The 16,744-nt window shown below is 38.3% G+C and overlaps 1 protein-coding gene across 2 annotated transcripts; it reads left to right on the top strand.

The window, feature by feature from the left end:
* Positions 1 to 7,103: 7,103 nt before the first annotated feature.
* Positions 7,104 to 16,458, top strand: LOC142609745 (uncharacterized). Of its 2 annotated transcripts, XM_075781452.1 has the most exons (7): positions 7,104 to 7,690; positions 10,340 to 10,394; positions 10,892 to 10,966; positions 11,155 to 11,246; positions 11,890 to 11,971; positions 15,799 to 15,882; positions 16,161 to 16,458. In XM_075781452.1, the coding sequence occupies exons 1-7, from the start codon at positions 7,335 to 7,337 to the stop codon at positions 16,284 to 16,286; spliced, it is 870 nt and encodes a 289-aa protein (XP_075637567.1). In that variant the 5' UTR covers positions 7,104 to 7,334; the 3' UTR covers positions 16,287 to 16,458. The 2 variants fall into 2 exon arrangements, with proteins under 2 accessions (XP_075637567.1, XP_075637568.1); XM_075781453.1 differs by lacking the exon at positions 15,799 to 15,882 and having other exon boundaries at positions 7,115 to 7,690.
* Positions 16,459 to 16,744: the final 286 nt, after the last annotated feature.

The raw sequence follows: 16,744 nt of genomic DNA, 5'->3' as shown, positions 1-16,744 counted from the left end.
AGGGCAGAAGGTGTCACGCTGTGTCAGGGAGGGTACCTGACGACCTCTTGGTCCCTGACGACCCCTTGGTACCTGATGACCCATTGATACATGACGACCGTTAGGTTGGAAGGTGTCGGGCTGTGTCAGGGAAGGTACTTGATGACCTCTTGGTCCCTGATGACCCATTGATACATGACGACCGTCAGGGCGGAAGGTGTCGCGCTGTGTCAAGGAAGGTACTTGACAACCTCTTGGTCCCTAACGACCCCTTAGTACCTGACAACCCATTGATACATGACGACCGTTAGGTTGGAAGGTGTCAGGCTGTGTTAGGGAAGGTGCCTGATGACCTTTTAGTCCCTAACGATCCCTTGGTACCTAACGACCCATTGATACGCGACGACCGTCAAGGCGGAGCGCGTCACACAGTGTCATGCTTCCTTTGTGACTGATGATACTTTTGGTAAGCTCATGATGCTTTTGGTGATCGAAGACTAAGGAACTTTTTTTGTAATTGGTGAAAATATTCCCTATCAGTTGCCCCCTATTCTGCAGTCGTCACGTAAGTGGATGAGTGTGGAATATGCAGGCTTGTGTTGTAATCATAGAGTGTTGGGGTTATTTTTTCTTGCCCCCCATTCCATGAGCAACTTAATTGGAGGATCTTTACTTAAGTCAATTGTCATTGGAGAATTACTACTTGACTCGATCATTTTTGGAGGGTCATTTGTCACCTTGGTGACTTCGTTCGATGATTTCGATTTGAGTCAATCCTCTTTGGAGGATCACTTGGATCGTTCGTCACCTTGGTAACATGGATCATTTGTCACCCTGTAGATAGGAAGATTTAGATCTTTTACCAAGGTAGTCGTTAGTGGATTGGTTCGTCTGTCCACTCGTAGGTAAGAGGACTTAAAATTTTTTACCAAGGCACTTGTGTATGGCTTGGTTCATCTGTCCTCCAGTAGGTAGGAAGACTTGAACTATTGACCAAGGTACTCGTAGGTGGCTTGTTTCGTCCGTCCACCCCTTAGGTAGAAGGATTTATATTTTTGGCCAAGGCACTTGGGAGTGGCTTAGTTTGTCCCTCCTCTTGTAGGTAGGAAGACTTAGACTTTTGACCAAGGCACTCATTGGTGGCTTAGTTTGTTTGTCCACCCGTAGGTAGGAAGATTTAAATTTTTGACCAAGGCACTCGTGGGTGGCTTGGTTCATCCATCCACCCGTATGTAGAAGATATATTTTTACCAAGGCACTCATGAATGGCTTGGTTCGTCTTTCCTCCCATAGGTAGAAAGAATTAGCTTTTTACCAAGGCACTTGTAGGTGGCTTGGTTCGTCCATCCTCCTGTGGGTAGGAGGACTTAAAAAACCTTTTTACCAAGGCACTAGTGAATGACTTGGTTCATCCGTCCTTCCGTAGGTAGGAGACATATTTTTACCAAGGCACTCGTGAGTGGCTTGGTGTGTCCTTCCATCAATAGGTAGGACTTAAATTTTGTACCAAGGCACTTGTGGGTGGCTTGGTTCATCCGTCCACTCGTAGGCAAGAAGACTTAGGATTTTGTCTAGGGCACTCATGAGTTACTTGGTTCGTCCGTCTACTCATAGGTAGGAAAACTTGGAATTTTGTCCAAGGCACTCGTGAGTGGCTTGGTTCGTCCATCCACTTGTAGGTAGGAAGACTTGGAATTTTGTCCAAGGCACTCGTGAGTGGCTTGGTTTTTCCTTTTGAGGACTTGATGCATTTTAGGAATGAACCCATCCACGTAGTACTCGGTAACTTGTTTGTTAGTACTTAATAACCTGTAGGCGTGAACCCGTTCCACTTTGGACTTAATTCGTTCTTTTTGAGGATTTAGTATTAGACTCGTCCATTTATGGACTTTGTAATGAACTCATCCACTTGTGGACTTGGTAAAGCCATCATTTGTGGACTAATAATTTCTATTTGCCTTTGCCCCTGCCTTCGTCCCGTGATCTTCAGTGCAAGGGCTTCGTCCTCATATCATTCTCATAGCTGTTGTCTTACCGCTACTAGTTGTCTTCTCTAAACCGTGACATACTGAGCCTTTTGACTTTAGTTACTCCAACTCTGTGTGTTTGTCGGGCTTAAACTATTGCAATGTCTTTGACGCCCTCAGTAAGCCATATATTGAACACGTCCTGAAGCTTTGATTTTCCGTGGGGAAGCATGGTATCTTCTTTGTGGTTTTGCGCTTAAATGCTATATCTAGTGGTTAATGAATCATTGGCACACACATGACCTTTACACCAAGGTTGCATGTGATAACCTTGGATCATTGAACACATGGCCTAAAGCCTAGCACCACACGGACACATGGCTCCCAAATTTACTACTCCAACGCCACACCTAATAACTAGAGGTTAAGAATATTAATGCATGGCTTTTACACTTAGATGGTGGGCATGTGTATAGTTAGATGTGAAAAGTCATTTGGACCAAGCAACATGCTTGACTGTGAACGCTCGCTTTGACTTGGATCATAACCTCTACAAGCTTGATTATTTTCAAGTGGCTGCGAAGAAGAGAGTTGTTCTGGAAGCCTATTAGCAACGTCTCTTGGTGCTTGTCTTTGCTTGGGTATCGAGCTCCACCTGCTCAGTATTTTCAAACGATCGTGGTCAAGTAGATGTTTTGCTTTTTCTTTCACTTGGATTGCAATCTCTACATGCTTTATCAAGTAGATCTTCTAGCGTTTGTCCTCATTACTTGGATCATGAGCGCCACCTTGTAAATTACTCGTCTAACTAGCTTGTTCCTTCGACATCACTAGCATGTCTAATAGCTGATCTAGACTTTGGTTGTGAATTTGACCTTGGTATACTCATGTGGTGATTTTTTTTTTTTTTTGGTCATCCACTTTGGGTCACGGACTAAGTGTTGGTGACTAAGTTTTGGGTCGTCCACTTTGGTACCTCGTCACCTTGTCAGTCGTCCACTTTGGGTCGCGAACTAAGTGTTGGTGACTAAGTTTTGGGTCGTTCACTTTGGGACCTCGTCACCTTGTCAGTCGTCCACTTTGGGTCGTAGACTAAGTGTTGGTGACTAAGTTTTGGGTCGTCCACTTTGGTACCTCGTCACCTTGTCAGTCGTCCAGTTAGGGTCGTGGACTAATTGAGGTGACTAAATTTTGGGTCGTCCACTTTGGGGCCTCGTCACCTTGTTAGTTGTCCACTTTGGGTCGTAGACTAAGTGTTGGTGACTAAGTTTTGGGTCGTCCACTTTGGGACCTCGTCACCTTGTCAGTCATCCACTTTGGGTTGTAGACTAAGTGTTGGTGACTAAGTTTTGGGTCGTCCACTTTGGGACCTCGTCACCTTGTCAGTCATCCACTTTGGGTCGTAGACTAAGTGTTGGTGACTAAGTTTTGGGTCGTCCACTTTGGTACCTCGTCACCTTGTTAGTCGTCCACTTAGGGTCGTGGACTAATTGAGGTGACTAAATTTTGGTGCCTTGTCACCTTTTTGGTCGCCTACTCGTAGGCGATTTAGTATGGTGACCGTCCACCCATAGGCGATTGTGATCATATGTCCTCCAGTAAGTGACTTAATGTAGTGACCGTCTATCCATAAGGGACTTTTCGTTATGCATCCGCCCGTAGGCGATTTAGTGTAGTGACCGTCTACCCGTAAGCGACTTTGGTCATTCGTCTACCCGTAGGTAACTTAGTGTAGTGACCGTCCACTCATAGGCAACTTTGGCCATACGTCCACCTTGAGAGGTGATATTCAATATGAGAAGTAAGGGCCACCTTGAGAAGTGGGGTTCACCTTGAAAGGTGATGTTCACCTTGGGGGGTGATATTTTGAGCCGATGCGTTGTACATATATTCCTCGTCTATTGCCCCCTTCCATGTTTGCCTTCGTTACTTGAGTTGATTCGTCACCTTGGTGACTTGAGCTGATTATTCACCACCTCGGAGACATTTTAGAAGGGTAGGCGGTATTGGTCGTTTGCTTTCTTCAAGCGTTCGACATTCTAAGGGTAAGGTAGCTTCTTCTCGTCAAGTGCCTCTTGTAGGGTGGTTGTCATCCAAAGGGTCATCTTCCAGTTCCTTATTTGGCCCTACCATCAATCTTTGGTCTTCAATGTTCATGGCGGTAGCTGCTTATCCATGTTGTAGCACTCTCGTGTATCAGAAGGTGGTATGCTGAGGTTGTAGCTCTTAGTGCGTGGAGGGTTGGTCTTCTGACCTGCTGGGTTGCTCCAGTTCTTGCGGATGTTGTATCCCAGGTCCATTTCTAACAAATCGCTGTAACTTCCCTTGACCTACAAGGGTCTCTATTTGTTGTTTCAGATTATAACACTCCTTTGTGTCATGTCCATGATCATGGTGGTAATGTCAGTATTTGTGCTTTGATCGCTTGCTCGGATTCCTTTTCATCCTCCTTAGCCATTCCAATATGTGGTCGTCTTTGATAAGCGTAAGTATATGGTCGATAGAAGTGTTTAGTGTAGTGAAACAAACGGGTCGGCTAGTAGAGTGTCTAGGCCTCTTGCCTTCTCTTTGGCCAATCGTTCGTCGTCCTATAGTATTGTAGTCGTCAGTCCTACTTCTCTTCTATTTACTCTTCCCTTCTGTAATATTTCGAAGGGGTAGATAGTGATTGTGCCACTTCTACGTTGATCATGCGATAAGACTTGATGTTCTTCTGGCTGCTTAATTTGCACTTCCAACGCTTGGTTTTGTAGCATAAGGGCTTTATTTTGTTGAGTAAGTCGCTTAATTGCAGCCGAGAGTGTCTGCAGTTGCCATTCTTCAGTAGTGAGGGGGATTTCCAAATTCTTGGTTGACTGATGCCATCGATCGAGTTTGGACTGTATGACCTTTTGTCTCAGAGATAAAGCAATGACTGATTACTCGTACTTCCCATAGACGGCGCCAACTGATGATGCCGAAAATCGTCAGTAAGCCACACGGTCCTCACGTGCCTTTGACTAGAACCTGCACAACACAAAGGCTGAAGACCTTAAAAGGTGTACCGGTGTGGTACCGGCCAAATACCCTCCGAGGGTCAAGTTAGAGAAATCTCTTATTCGCAACTCTAGAATACCAGAGCTGGGGTGAATCATGCGTACCTTGCTTTGTGAGGGTTTTGGGGTATTTATAGTAGTGTAGGGCCGAAATTCATGCCTTGGTCAAGAAGTTCTTTCCTTCTAGGAGAGTAACTCGTGGATTTTGCGTATCTTTTAGAGTTCTTTTCTTTATAGGAGTCTTCTTAATTAGGGTTAGGCGTGTAGCGCAAGAACTCTCCTTATACACGTATGTGTGGAGATCAAGTAAGGCTATGGATGGAGGTTTAATTGACCTCTTCAGCTTATTTTCGTCAGCCTACAACATCGTCCATTTTCAGGGTTGTCAGCTTATAATTAAAGTCATCAGCTCTATTATGAAGCTATAGACTTTGAGATGCAGTCCCTTGCAACAAGCAAGCCCAACGGAATCATTGGGCTCAACGTCAGACTCATCGGAGATTCATGTATCCCCTTCAGCTTACTACCTTCAGCTTGCTGTCTTCAACTTATCCCTTCAGCTTGATGTCTTCAGCTTACTACCTTCAACTTGATGTTTTCAGCTTACTACCTTCAGCTTACTTCCTTCAGCTTATCCTTCAGCTTACTATTGTAAGCTTACTGTGCCCAAGATGCAGCTGTTAGGTATGAGGTGAAGCTGTAGACTTTGCAAGAAGGTAGTTTCATAGGAGTGAAGCTGACGACCTTATTATATCCGTCGCTCTTTGTTTCGTCATGGGCTAATTACAAAATTATCCTTATCAGAGAATATGCTAACCCATGTAAGCTAACATTTGCTTGATTGGTATTTTCTTTGGGTTTTAGATTTGTTTATGTGCAGGAAGTAGAAAAGTATTTCTACAGTAAAAAATGAAGAGTAGTCATTCGCATTTCAGAAGACTTTACTACACGGCAGAAGACTTTAATACATAGCAGACAGCTTTATTGCACAGTATAAGGCTTTACAGCAGACGGCTTTAATGCACAGCAGACAGCTTTACTATACGGCAGAAGGCTTTAATGTATAGCAAACAGTTTTATTGCACAGCATAAGGCTTTACAGCAGATAGCTTTATTGCACAGCAGAAGGCTTTATAGTAGACGGCTTTAATGCACAACAGACAGTTTTATTGCATAGCAGAAGGCTTTACGGCAAACGGTTTTAATGCACAGCAGAAGGCTTTAATGCACAGCAGAAAGCTTTACTGCACAGCAGACGGTTTTGTTGCATCGCAAATAGTTTTGCTGCACCGTAGACAGTTTTACTGCACAACATAAAAGTTAGACCTGCGGCAGAGATTGAAGAAAAGTTCTTTCTACAGATGAAACAGAGAATATGCCCACTTTACAGCGTCTTTTCTTGAACTTGGACTCAACGTTTGTGCACAAACTGACAACGGCAGAATGGTACTTTGGAGCGCATTCCGTGGAGCGCCAGACCCAACTTCCTTCTTCGAAAATGTCTAGACTAAATGTTGTCCAATAACATCAAGACGCATGTCTAAGGCGCAAGAAACGTAAAAAGAACCCTCGACAGATAGAAAGACTAAGTGTGCATTTGGGACAAGCTGAAAGTTTCAGTTTATTTGCAATTTTAACTTATTTTTTGTACTATTTATGAGTCTCACTATACTTTTTAGTATTATTCATGAGTTTCACTGTACTATTAAGCTAACTTTTATCTTTATTTACTGCACTTTTGGCAAAAAGCTTTTAATTTCTCCTTAATAAACTACAGAAAGTTTTTACCTATTAGTCTACCAGAGGAAATTTTTACACATATTTGCTCCGCCGCTGGCTCCAAGTACCGTCAAACATCTCATTCAACGATTCAAGCAATTTTGAAACCGATGGGATGTTGAATGTGGATCATTTATGTTCAGCCCCAATTTTAAAGGTTGTAGGATATTTCAATAGAAAAAAAAAAATTTGAAGCTTTTTAGGTATTTTTTGAATTTTATGTTTTACTCAATTTGGACTTTATTTAAAGGAGAGGGCGAACATGTCAATTCACAAGAGCAGAGAAGATATTGGGAGTGGGTTTGAAAGGAATATGTGCAAATATGTGGCGACGGTTTTTTCCGTGTACTGTCTGCTCTCTCACTCTTATGTTTGGTTTGTTTTTTTTTTTTCTCTTCAAACATAACACAGCTGCTGCTTCTGCTTCTTCTTCTTCTTGATATCTTTGTGCCTCTTCAAATTGTACAACATTGTAACTCAAACTTGGGAACTAGTATCAAAGAAAGAGAAAATAGTCGTTTACCAATCACTCTCTTTCTTTACTAAAACAAAAATAGTAGTTTTTGTAGATAAGATGGCACAGTTCATAACACACGGACGCTTGAAGCTGCTCTTCAGCAATGGTGAGGGAGTGTCATTTGGCTTGGAACCTAAAGACCCATTTCACTATAATAAGCTCAGATCAGTCCAAACCCACTTGCACAGGCTTAGGTTTCTTGGCTTTACAACAACTAGACTTTTCTTTTCTTCTTCTTCTTCTTCTTACGTGAATAACAAGTCCAGTAACACTTTCAATTTGGAGGCAAGCCTTAGTATTAGAGATAGTGAGGGTGTTTATGATGATGATGATGATGATGATGATGACAATGATGAGCTTGAGAGTGATGATTTGTCTTGTTTCAGAGGGCTAGTCTTGGATATCTCCTACAGGTCTGTTTCTTCTCTTCTTGTGACCCACTTGCTTACTGTATTCTATTTTTATAATTTTTTTGTCATTATAAGTAGCATTTGTTTAGTAGAATTAATTATTTGCATTTGGGTTGTTGCTTGTTACAGTAAAATTTTAGTAATTTGTTTGGCTTTGATTGAATTAGATGTTTAGAAATTGACTTTCATGTTAACTATTTGTACTGAGAATATTTAGTCTTTATAAGTGGGCCTTGAACTTTTGTATTAAATTAAAGGGGTGGGGTCATTATTACTTTCAAATGAAGGCAGGATTGACGATCATGTAATGTTAGTACTATGAGTTGAAAGTATAGTTTTGTTTCCATGGCAGTCACTTTAAAAGACAATGGTGTGAATGTAAGTCAGATGTTATGGATAAACTAGTTAAACTGCATTCAGTATACGAAACCAGGTAATTCTTCCTGATTAGAGATGTACTAATCTTATTTCTTGAAAACTTAATAAGAATTATGTCTTCAGAGTAATATTTAAATGTTGATGCATTATACAAACATGAAGGATTGGCCGCTATCAGCCATAGTTACAGAAAGTTCTCATGAGGCAATCATCCCTGAGAAACCCCAATAGTTAGTTTTAGATAAATAAGAGATATAGATGGAAAATATTGGACAAACACCATTCAAAAGAATGTAAGATCTTGTCGGCATAGTTCCTTGAAGAACAGAAGATGAGGCACACTCAATGATTTATTTATTTTGCAGATTAACCAAAGTAAGAATGTAATGTACTACTTTATACCACAGACTGAAGCACCTCTTGACAAGATGGTTCCTAGTGACAAACTACTATTCTACCAAAGAAATCACTACAGGCATAGAGCCAAAATAAAGTGCATTATGCATTAAACACCACATCCTAACTAATATGCACATAATTAAACACATTAGTAACATACAATATCCCTTAATAAAATATGCACACACAACTCAACACAGCTAAGCCTCTGACCCAAATAAGTCCAGGTTGGCTATGGATCCTCTGTCAACTAATTGGGATAAGCCACTTGTATTTTCTTCCTCCATTTTATCATATTTGTCATACTTTCTGTTGCCTTTCTATTTAACACATCGGTTTTAACTACTTCTACCTTTGTTTTCCAGGCCTTCCTCTACTTCTTTTTACACCATCAATCCTTTTTGTCCATAGAGCACCCAAACCATGAACTATTTCACTGCATCCAAACAAGATTATCAAGCCAAATATGAATGTGATTTTGACATCGTGTCCACAATACCCAGCTTTGATCTATCTTTATTTTATAATACTTAAAGAGCATTCTAATCCAAGATCTTTTGGTTCATATTTTGAAAACAAATGGCTTCCACAACCACTATCTTTGTAACAAGATAAAGATTCCCAAACTGATCCACATTGTCACATGATCTGGCTTGGCATATTTCTTTTTACTGGACGTTTCTCTACTATAAATTCTAGCAAAATCAACAAGATGGGTAGGGGGGGTGGGGGGAACTGTCAACAACTGAATGGTGATTATGGAAAAAGATGGTGCTTGGGGAAAAGGAGGGTAGAGGGAGGATATTCAGGTTGTTATGAGTAATATTGTTTAAATTGTAAAGGTAATTGGGTTATATCGTATTGTTGGGTAAACCTATAAATACTACATGTGTATTAAGGTTCAGTAACTTTTAACCCTAAGGAGAGAATTAAAGTATTCCTACAAACAAAAATATGTTTAAAAAAAAAGATTGATCAACAGCATGAATCATAAAAATGTTTGGCCATAGTTTTTTCTTCAACACATCAATGAACAGTGTAATTATAGTAAGATGGTTGAAAGTTATTCCTACTTTGACAATATTGGAATAGTGATCCACTAACACCCCCCTCCCCCCTCCCAAAAAATAAAAGGGAGGCTATAGTTTGAAATTGTATTGAAGAGGTCAACTATTGGTGCCATACACATTTTTCAAATGCTTCCTTTTAGTCAGCGGATCAAATATAGCAGGCAATTTAAGGAAACTTATATGGATTTGTTCAATGGATATATATATATATATATATATATATATATATATATATATATATTTACACACACCTATCTTCTTGATTGACGCTTTTATGATCGCCAAGAAGTTGAAGTCATTTACTGAAGCTAACAAAAAGCTTTTGTGGCTTCCTCCATATGGGCTTAGGTTGTTGTCAACTTAACATATTTTATGTGTAAGGTATGATCACACACACACACACACACACACACATATATATATATATATATATATATTTACCTAGAATGGTCTGAAATCTTAACCCAGCTGCTTATAACCTCGTTAACTTCTTTCAGTAGTTTAATTTATCTCTGCCCAAGATTTCTATATCTGGAGATTGTTGAAACATTTGCATTTGGTTAGCTCTATGCTGTTTTCTTCCAATTGTAAGTTCTCATGAATGGAGCGATGCAGAAAGGGAAGAACCCTGAAAATTTATAGTTTTGAGTTAATTTTCTGCTGTTAGGCTACGATTCTGTGAGCCATACTTTTTGGTGCTCGAGTGATTGAGTGAATTCTTGTTTTGCTCTTCCCCTTTACAATTTTAGGGCTTTCGTGGCTGTTTGCTTATGGTTCTGATCACTTTTGTCCTGTCCTGCGCCAGGCCAGTCAATGTTGTCTGCTGGAAGCGTGCCATTTGTTTGGAGTTTATGGAGAAGGTTAGATTGCTGTGGTCACTAATTTATGTTTGATTTTTGAACATTAGCAAAGTATACTTGCTAGTATTATCATTCAAGCTCTTTATGAAGTTACTTATTTTTCATTGAAACTGTTCTTAAATGATGAGGAGCTAGACTATCTTTCAAATGAGAACTTTTTGCATCAGTAAACAGCATGTTTACAAGAAATAATGCAAAGCATTCATGTGCGCTGTGCGCTATGCTGTGAGGTCAATGTGTCACCTAATTTTTTTTACAGCCTTGCCTCGATGATCACCACATAATTGTATCTTTCTCCATACTCAATAGTCCTGTCTACTTTTTAATTGGAAGTTAGAATATAACCTGCTTCTTCTTCTCCCTGTCTGTATGTACACACACTTGCAGAAGAAGACATTTATTTTCTTTTGGTAAATTCACACTTGCAAACATATACATATGAGATAAGCCCATTTTAATCTCTCATTTCTAAACGTCTAGACCTTGTCTATATCCAGGCTGATGTACTAGAATATTACGATCAGACGGTAAATTCCCCAAGTGGATCCTTCTACATACCTGCTGTCTTGAGGGTATGCAATCAAGGAGTACTTTTGTTTTGCTTTTTTCCATCAGATTATAGTACCACTATTGGTTCTTTGTAAACGTTTTATTTTAATTTTTATAATTTTTCAAGTTTTCCCACTTCTTTCTTTGAACTTTTATCTTAACTTGTGTCCTCTAGTGCGCTTGAACTGATGATAGCCTTTTCTGCTTCCAGGTTCCCCATTTACTGCAGGTTGTAAAGAGGAGAAGAATCAAGAACCATCTTAGTCGTAAAAACATACTATATCGGGACAATTACACTTGTCAGTGAGTGATTTGCTTATGAAGCCAATTGCTCAAGTTAAATGGATTTTTATTATTTTTAATAAGTTAGCTTCGACCCCAAGGGGAATGGGAAAACAAGTTTAATTCAGTATGTAAACCAGGATTTGAAGAACAAACATAATTTTATGTGCTAATTTGGTTGTGGTAGTTATTAGGTTTTTTCTAGAGGTTTATAAATATAGTTGGAGTTTGGAAATCTATATTAGCCTCAAGCATATTTCTTAGACAGACTCTAATGCAGTAGGGTTATTTCTTTTCTTACTCATGGGTTCTCTGTGATAATCTATTCTTTGTGCTGTAAGATCCCTCCCCTTTTGTGACGAAAATTCTGCTTCAGAATTATCAATGCTGGTGTCTATTATTTACTGGAAATTACAGAAGCACAATTAATCTGGTTTCTTACTTATATTTAGAATACAGATTGGCCTTAAAAATTCAAACTTGGTGCTGCATCATAACTTCTTTTGGGCTTTGCTGTTTTCTCTGCCTTGAATTTTTTTCCTTCTCTTCCAATAAAGTTGTAATGCATGATTATTTTCAGCCTTGCAGTCTGATGGTATGTGTTTCCAAATAAGATGTTTCTTCATGTAACTTTTACACCAAGTGACATCTCCTTTCTCAACAGGTATTGTTCTTCACTGGAAAATTTAACCATTGACCATGTTTTGCCAGCTGCACGAGGGGGAGAGTGGAAATGGGAAAATCTGGTAAGACAGTCTATTGGAAATATTTTTAACTAAACATTACACCAATTCTCTTTTGTGATGGTTATCAAAACTCCAAGGTGGTGTTCTATAGTCAGACTCTTTTTAGTGTGCTATTTATTGTTATTACCTATAGGGAATGGAATTGTCAGGAAGTATTGATAAGAATAGGAGGAGGTTTTTCTGAGAACATGAAAATCAGAATAGATTATTAAAGAAAACAGCACTACAGGAAGTCACATTGAATCTAAAAAAAAAGTCTTGTTAGGTATGATCCCCCCCTCTCCCCCCCCCGAAAAAAAAAAAAAAAAAAAAAAAAAAAACTGGTGGACCAATGCACCTTTGTATTGCCTAATGAGGGATTTCCTGAAATAGTTAACTAGAGTTCTTGCAAGGTCGACCAGTTCATATAAGAAATGTCCCTGGTTCTTTCCAGTCATTTCATTTTCAAATAGTTGGCAGCTTCTTCACAACATGGTTGACTGTTTACTACCACAAGAGAAGTAGATTATTTTCTCATCTATTGAAGTGGGAAGCGCAAATAAATAGTTTTTTTTTTAGCTATTAATAATTAATTAGGTTTATTAATATTTATTTAATTTCCGAATTTCAATGGTATTTTCATAATTCAATAATTCAGATTTCCCAAGTCATTTAGAATTAGAATTTCTTAGTCAATCAGAATTAGGGTTTCCTATGTCAATTAGAATTAGGTATAGTTCTAGTAGCCAATATAAACATAATATTGTACTACTATAGGCCTATGGAGATGTAAGATTTTTTTATGATGAATAAAATTTCTCTTGAAATTCTTCCAATGGTTTGGTGCTAACTCCTGAGTCCTGCCAACCCTAGGTTTTGACTCTTGGAGGTTCTCTCTCGCTTGATGTTGAGTCCAAGCAAGCCTAGGTGATGACTCCTAGGTTATCTATCTTTTATTTTTCTGTTTAATTTATTTTTGCGTCGTTCTGGTTTTGTCCTCCGTCATCTATCTTCTATAGATCAATTGTGTCACAGTACACCCCTTGCTTTATAAACCAGAGATACGTATCATTTTAGTTAATTCTATACTGGACAACATTGAAATAGTTTTGGTAAAAGTTGATAGTATTGTAACAATTTTTTTTTTTTTTTTTGTCTGCAATATTGTAACAATGATTTACCTATTGATTATTAGTTTGTGGACTGGGGTCACTTTGGAGCTTTAGGGGCCTCTGTTGGGGTGCTATTGCTGTGGGCTAGGAGAGTAGTAGAGAAAGTTGATTGGGATGTGGGAAATTATTCAGTTTATGTAAGTTCAGATGCGTGGATGATCAATACAAGTGGGCATTTCAGGTGCCTATTGTCCCAATTCTGAGCATGACAGATATTTTTGAGGTGCCTATCACTACGGGGGTTTGGTGGTGTCTTGGAAGAGATTTTGATTTGATTCCCTTTCCTAGTGAAGGTTAGGTGAGGCAGAACTAAATTAGCAAGAGTTCTCATTACATTTTCAGCAAGGTTTAATTGATCATCCATCGGAAAGGGTGTGTTCACCTGGTTTAATATCCAGGAACATTTATCCAAGTCAAGACTTGATAGATTTTTGGTGTCACCTGAGTGGGAAGTTCATTTTACTGATTTGGCATAGAGATTACTACCTCAATTTATATCGGGTCATTTTCCTATTCTTATTGACATTGGAGGTATTAATAGGGGGTACATGCCTTTTTAATTTGAAAACATGTTGACAAATGCTGGTTTTAAGGTTCTCCTAGTTTTATATTGGTCAATAAACTTGAGCTTTATTCACTTCTCAAGAATAAATAAATAAATAAACTCAAAGCTTTAAAGAAGATTCAAAGAAATGTAATAAGGAGTTTGGTAATGTGGGGATTAAGGAGAAAAACTTACTGAGTGAAATGTAGATGCTAGATGCAAGTAACTTAGGATTCTTTCAGCTGCGGAGAGATCTAAAAAGGAAACTGTAAAATCTGATTTATGGAGTAGGTGTGTTGGAGACAAGTCAAGGACTATAGGGGTTAAGGGAGGGAGTAGGAACACAAGATTTTTCCATATTTTTACTAATTAGTAACTTCATTTTCAATTTGTCTATAGGAGGAGAAATCCATCCATTCAAGAGGAGATTGGGGAGAGAGTGTTGTGCATTTTACCATGAAATATTTGGGTTTAGCTCTGGCTTCTACTTTCAAATCAGGTGCAATTTGGAATAATGTACTTGTAAAATTGGAAAGGAAGTTTGCAACCTGGAAGAGGATTTATTTATCCAAAGGAGATAGTATTACTTTGATTAAGTACTATATTTAGTTGACCAACTTATTTCCTTTCTCTTTTTCTTTTGCGTACTGGAATTGCTACTGAAATTGAAAAGTTGCAATGGGATTTATTTCAGGTGGAGTAAGTGATAAATTAAAATTTCATCTTGTAAATTGAAAGAAGATTTCTCTACGTATTCAGAAAGGAGGATTGGGTATTAAGAATCTGGTTTTGCTCTACCATGCATCATTGGAGAAACAATTATTAGCCTTTTACTATGAGGAGAAATATTAGGGGCAATTATGGAAATGTTCATTAGATTTTTTATTTGGGCAGGGGGTTGGGGTGGGGGGATAGCACTCGTCTTCACTTTTGGTATGATTATGATGTGGGGATTCTGTCTTGAAGGAGGCAAGCTGTTAGTGGTGGAAAATATGCGTTGGTGAAATAATAATTTTCATAGGCTATCAATTTTATTAGAGAATTACGAGATTTGGAGCTACAACTCTTGGTTTCTTTTCTTGTTGTTCTATACTTTTCCAAGGTTGGGAGGGCAGGAGAGGATAATATACGTTGGGTAGCATTTAAATGTTGTTATTCAGAGTTTAAAACTTTGTAAAAGTTTTAAGTTTTGATGTTTGTTCTTTCTCTTGGAAGAGAATTTTTAAGATCAAGAGTGGCTTTCTGCACTTCAGCAGCAGCATTAGGGAGGTTTACAACAGTGGAAAATTGAAGAAACAAAATGTAATTATTGTGGATTGGTGTTATATGTGTAAGGCTAGTGACGAAACTACTGACCATTTACTTCTTCATTGTGATGTCACTAGTGAGTTGTGGTCTATGATTTTTTGTCCATTTGGGATTCATTAGGCTATGCCTAAAAGGGTGTTTAGATTTATGGACTTGCTGGAAGGGAACTTTGGCTGGCATCATAACATTGACATTTGGAATGCATTTCCCTTGTGACTTACGTGGTGTATCTAGAGAGAAAGAAATGCTCATAGCTTTGAAAAATGTGTTAGCTCTGTTTTGGACTTGAAGCTTCTGTTCCTGCAATCAATGTATTATGATTAGATTGCTACCATTAGTTTTTATTCTTTGTTAAATTTTGTTTGAGCAAATTGATCTTTTTAATTTTAGATGATAAAATTAATTATAAAAGCATTTTATGAAAAAATACATAAAACCAATTTGTATTTGAATTAAAGACTAATGAAGAACTATGCTACAATAAAGTTAGAGAAGTAGTTTTAAAATGATTAAATTAGACCCTAAAGTGTCAGTTTAACTGCTATCATTTAACAAGGCCTTTAAAAATTGTAGGAACAAATATGGCACTGGAAATAACGTTAGAAAAGAAATTACTGATAGAAAATGTATAATGGAACTACATGTCACTACCATGAAAACATCATTTTTGGAGGGGTTTGCTTCCCTATAATTTCTGGATGTAGGAGATACAGAAAACTAGATATGAAGGAAGAGAGTATTTAGTAACTATGGTTTTAACTGCGAACTATTCACTTCCTAAAAACTAACTTTACAGTGTGTGGTGTGGCTCTTTTTAATGCTAGGTGGTTGCTTGTGCAAAATGCAACTCAAAGAAAGGTCAAAAAACTGTAGAGGAAGCAAATATGAAGCTAATTAAGGTTCCAAAGGTACCAATCCTTCACCATGTTATTTTTCTTATGGTACTACAAAATTTCTTGTTTGTTGAAAGTCATTTCACGTGAAAGGACCTTATGTGAGTCTGGCTACAATTAGTGTTACCACTGGGTTCCTAACAATTAGCCACAGCTCTGCTGGGTTCCTAACAATTCCCCCTCCTTTTTTTTCTTGATTGGGAGAAGGGGGAGGTTATGCTGTGATATGTCTCTTTCTATGGGGTGTTTACTTTATTTCTCACAGTAACAAGACTCATACTTGGATATTTCAGGCACCAAAAGACTATGACATACTTGCCATACCACTAACAACTGCAGCATTAAAGATGCTGAAAACGAGAAAGGGTACGCCTGAAGAATGGCGTCAATATCTGTCAAAGCTGTCTTCGGAGTCATGAGGTTATCTGTGCTGGCAATTGTATATTCTTGTGCTTTGTATATGTTTAACCTGTTCTCATTTTTGATGCTCAAGTCACCTAAATGAACCTCAAATTTTCATGTATTCCATTGTGGTGCTTAGCATGTAATTTACTCAGAAATTATATAAAAAAATATACATTTGTGCATAAATTGCCTAACGTAGTATTTTTTATATTTCTTTTGGCATTTTATTTTCTCATGTTTTGATTTCAGATACTGATTTTACACCTCCACATTTTTTTAATAAATGGAAGTTGTATTACAAGTATAATCTTTAGAACTAGTTTTACCTTTTCTTCTTTCTGTTGACTTTTGTCGATGCATCATGTAGAATTAGGTACTGAGTCTTATGTGGAGCTCAAAATGATATAATCCTTTTTTTATCCTGCAATTCTCCTTTTTGTCCCTATAGGCACTTTTTAGCTCCAAATGCGGT

The sequence above is a fragment of the Castanea sativa genome, chromosome 9, assembly GCF_040712315.1.
Source record: "Castanea sativa cultivar Marrone di Chiusa Pesio chromosome 9, ASM4071231v1".
In the NCBI taxonomy this organism is placed as follows: domain Eukaryota; kingdom Viridiplantae; phylum Streptophyta; class Magnoliopsida; order Fagales; family Fagaceae; genus Castanea; species Castanea sativa.
The sequence above is the reverse complement of the archived record's forward strand: the minus strand, read 5'-3'. Positions and strand labels throughout refer to the sequence as shown.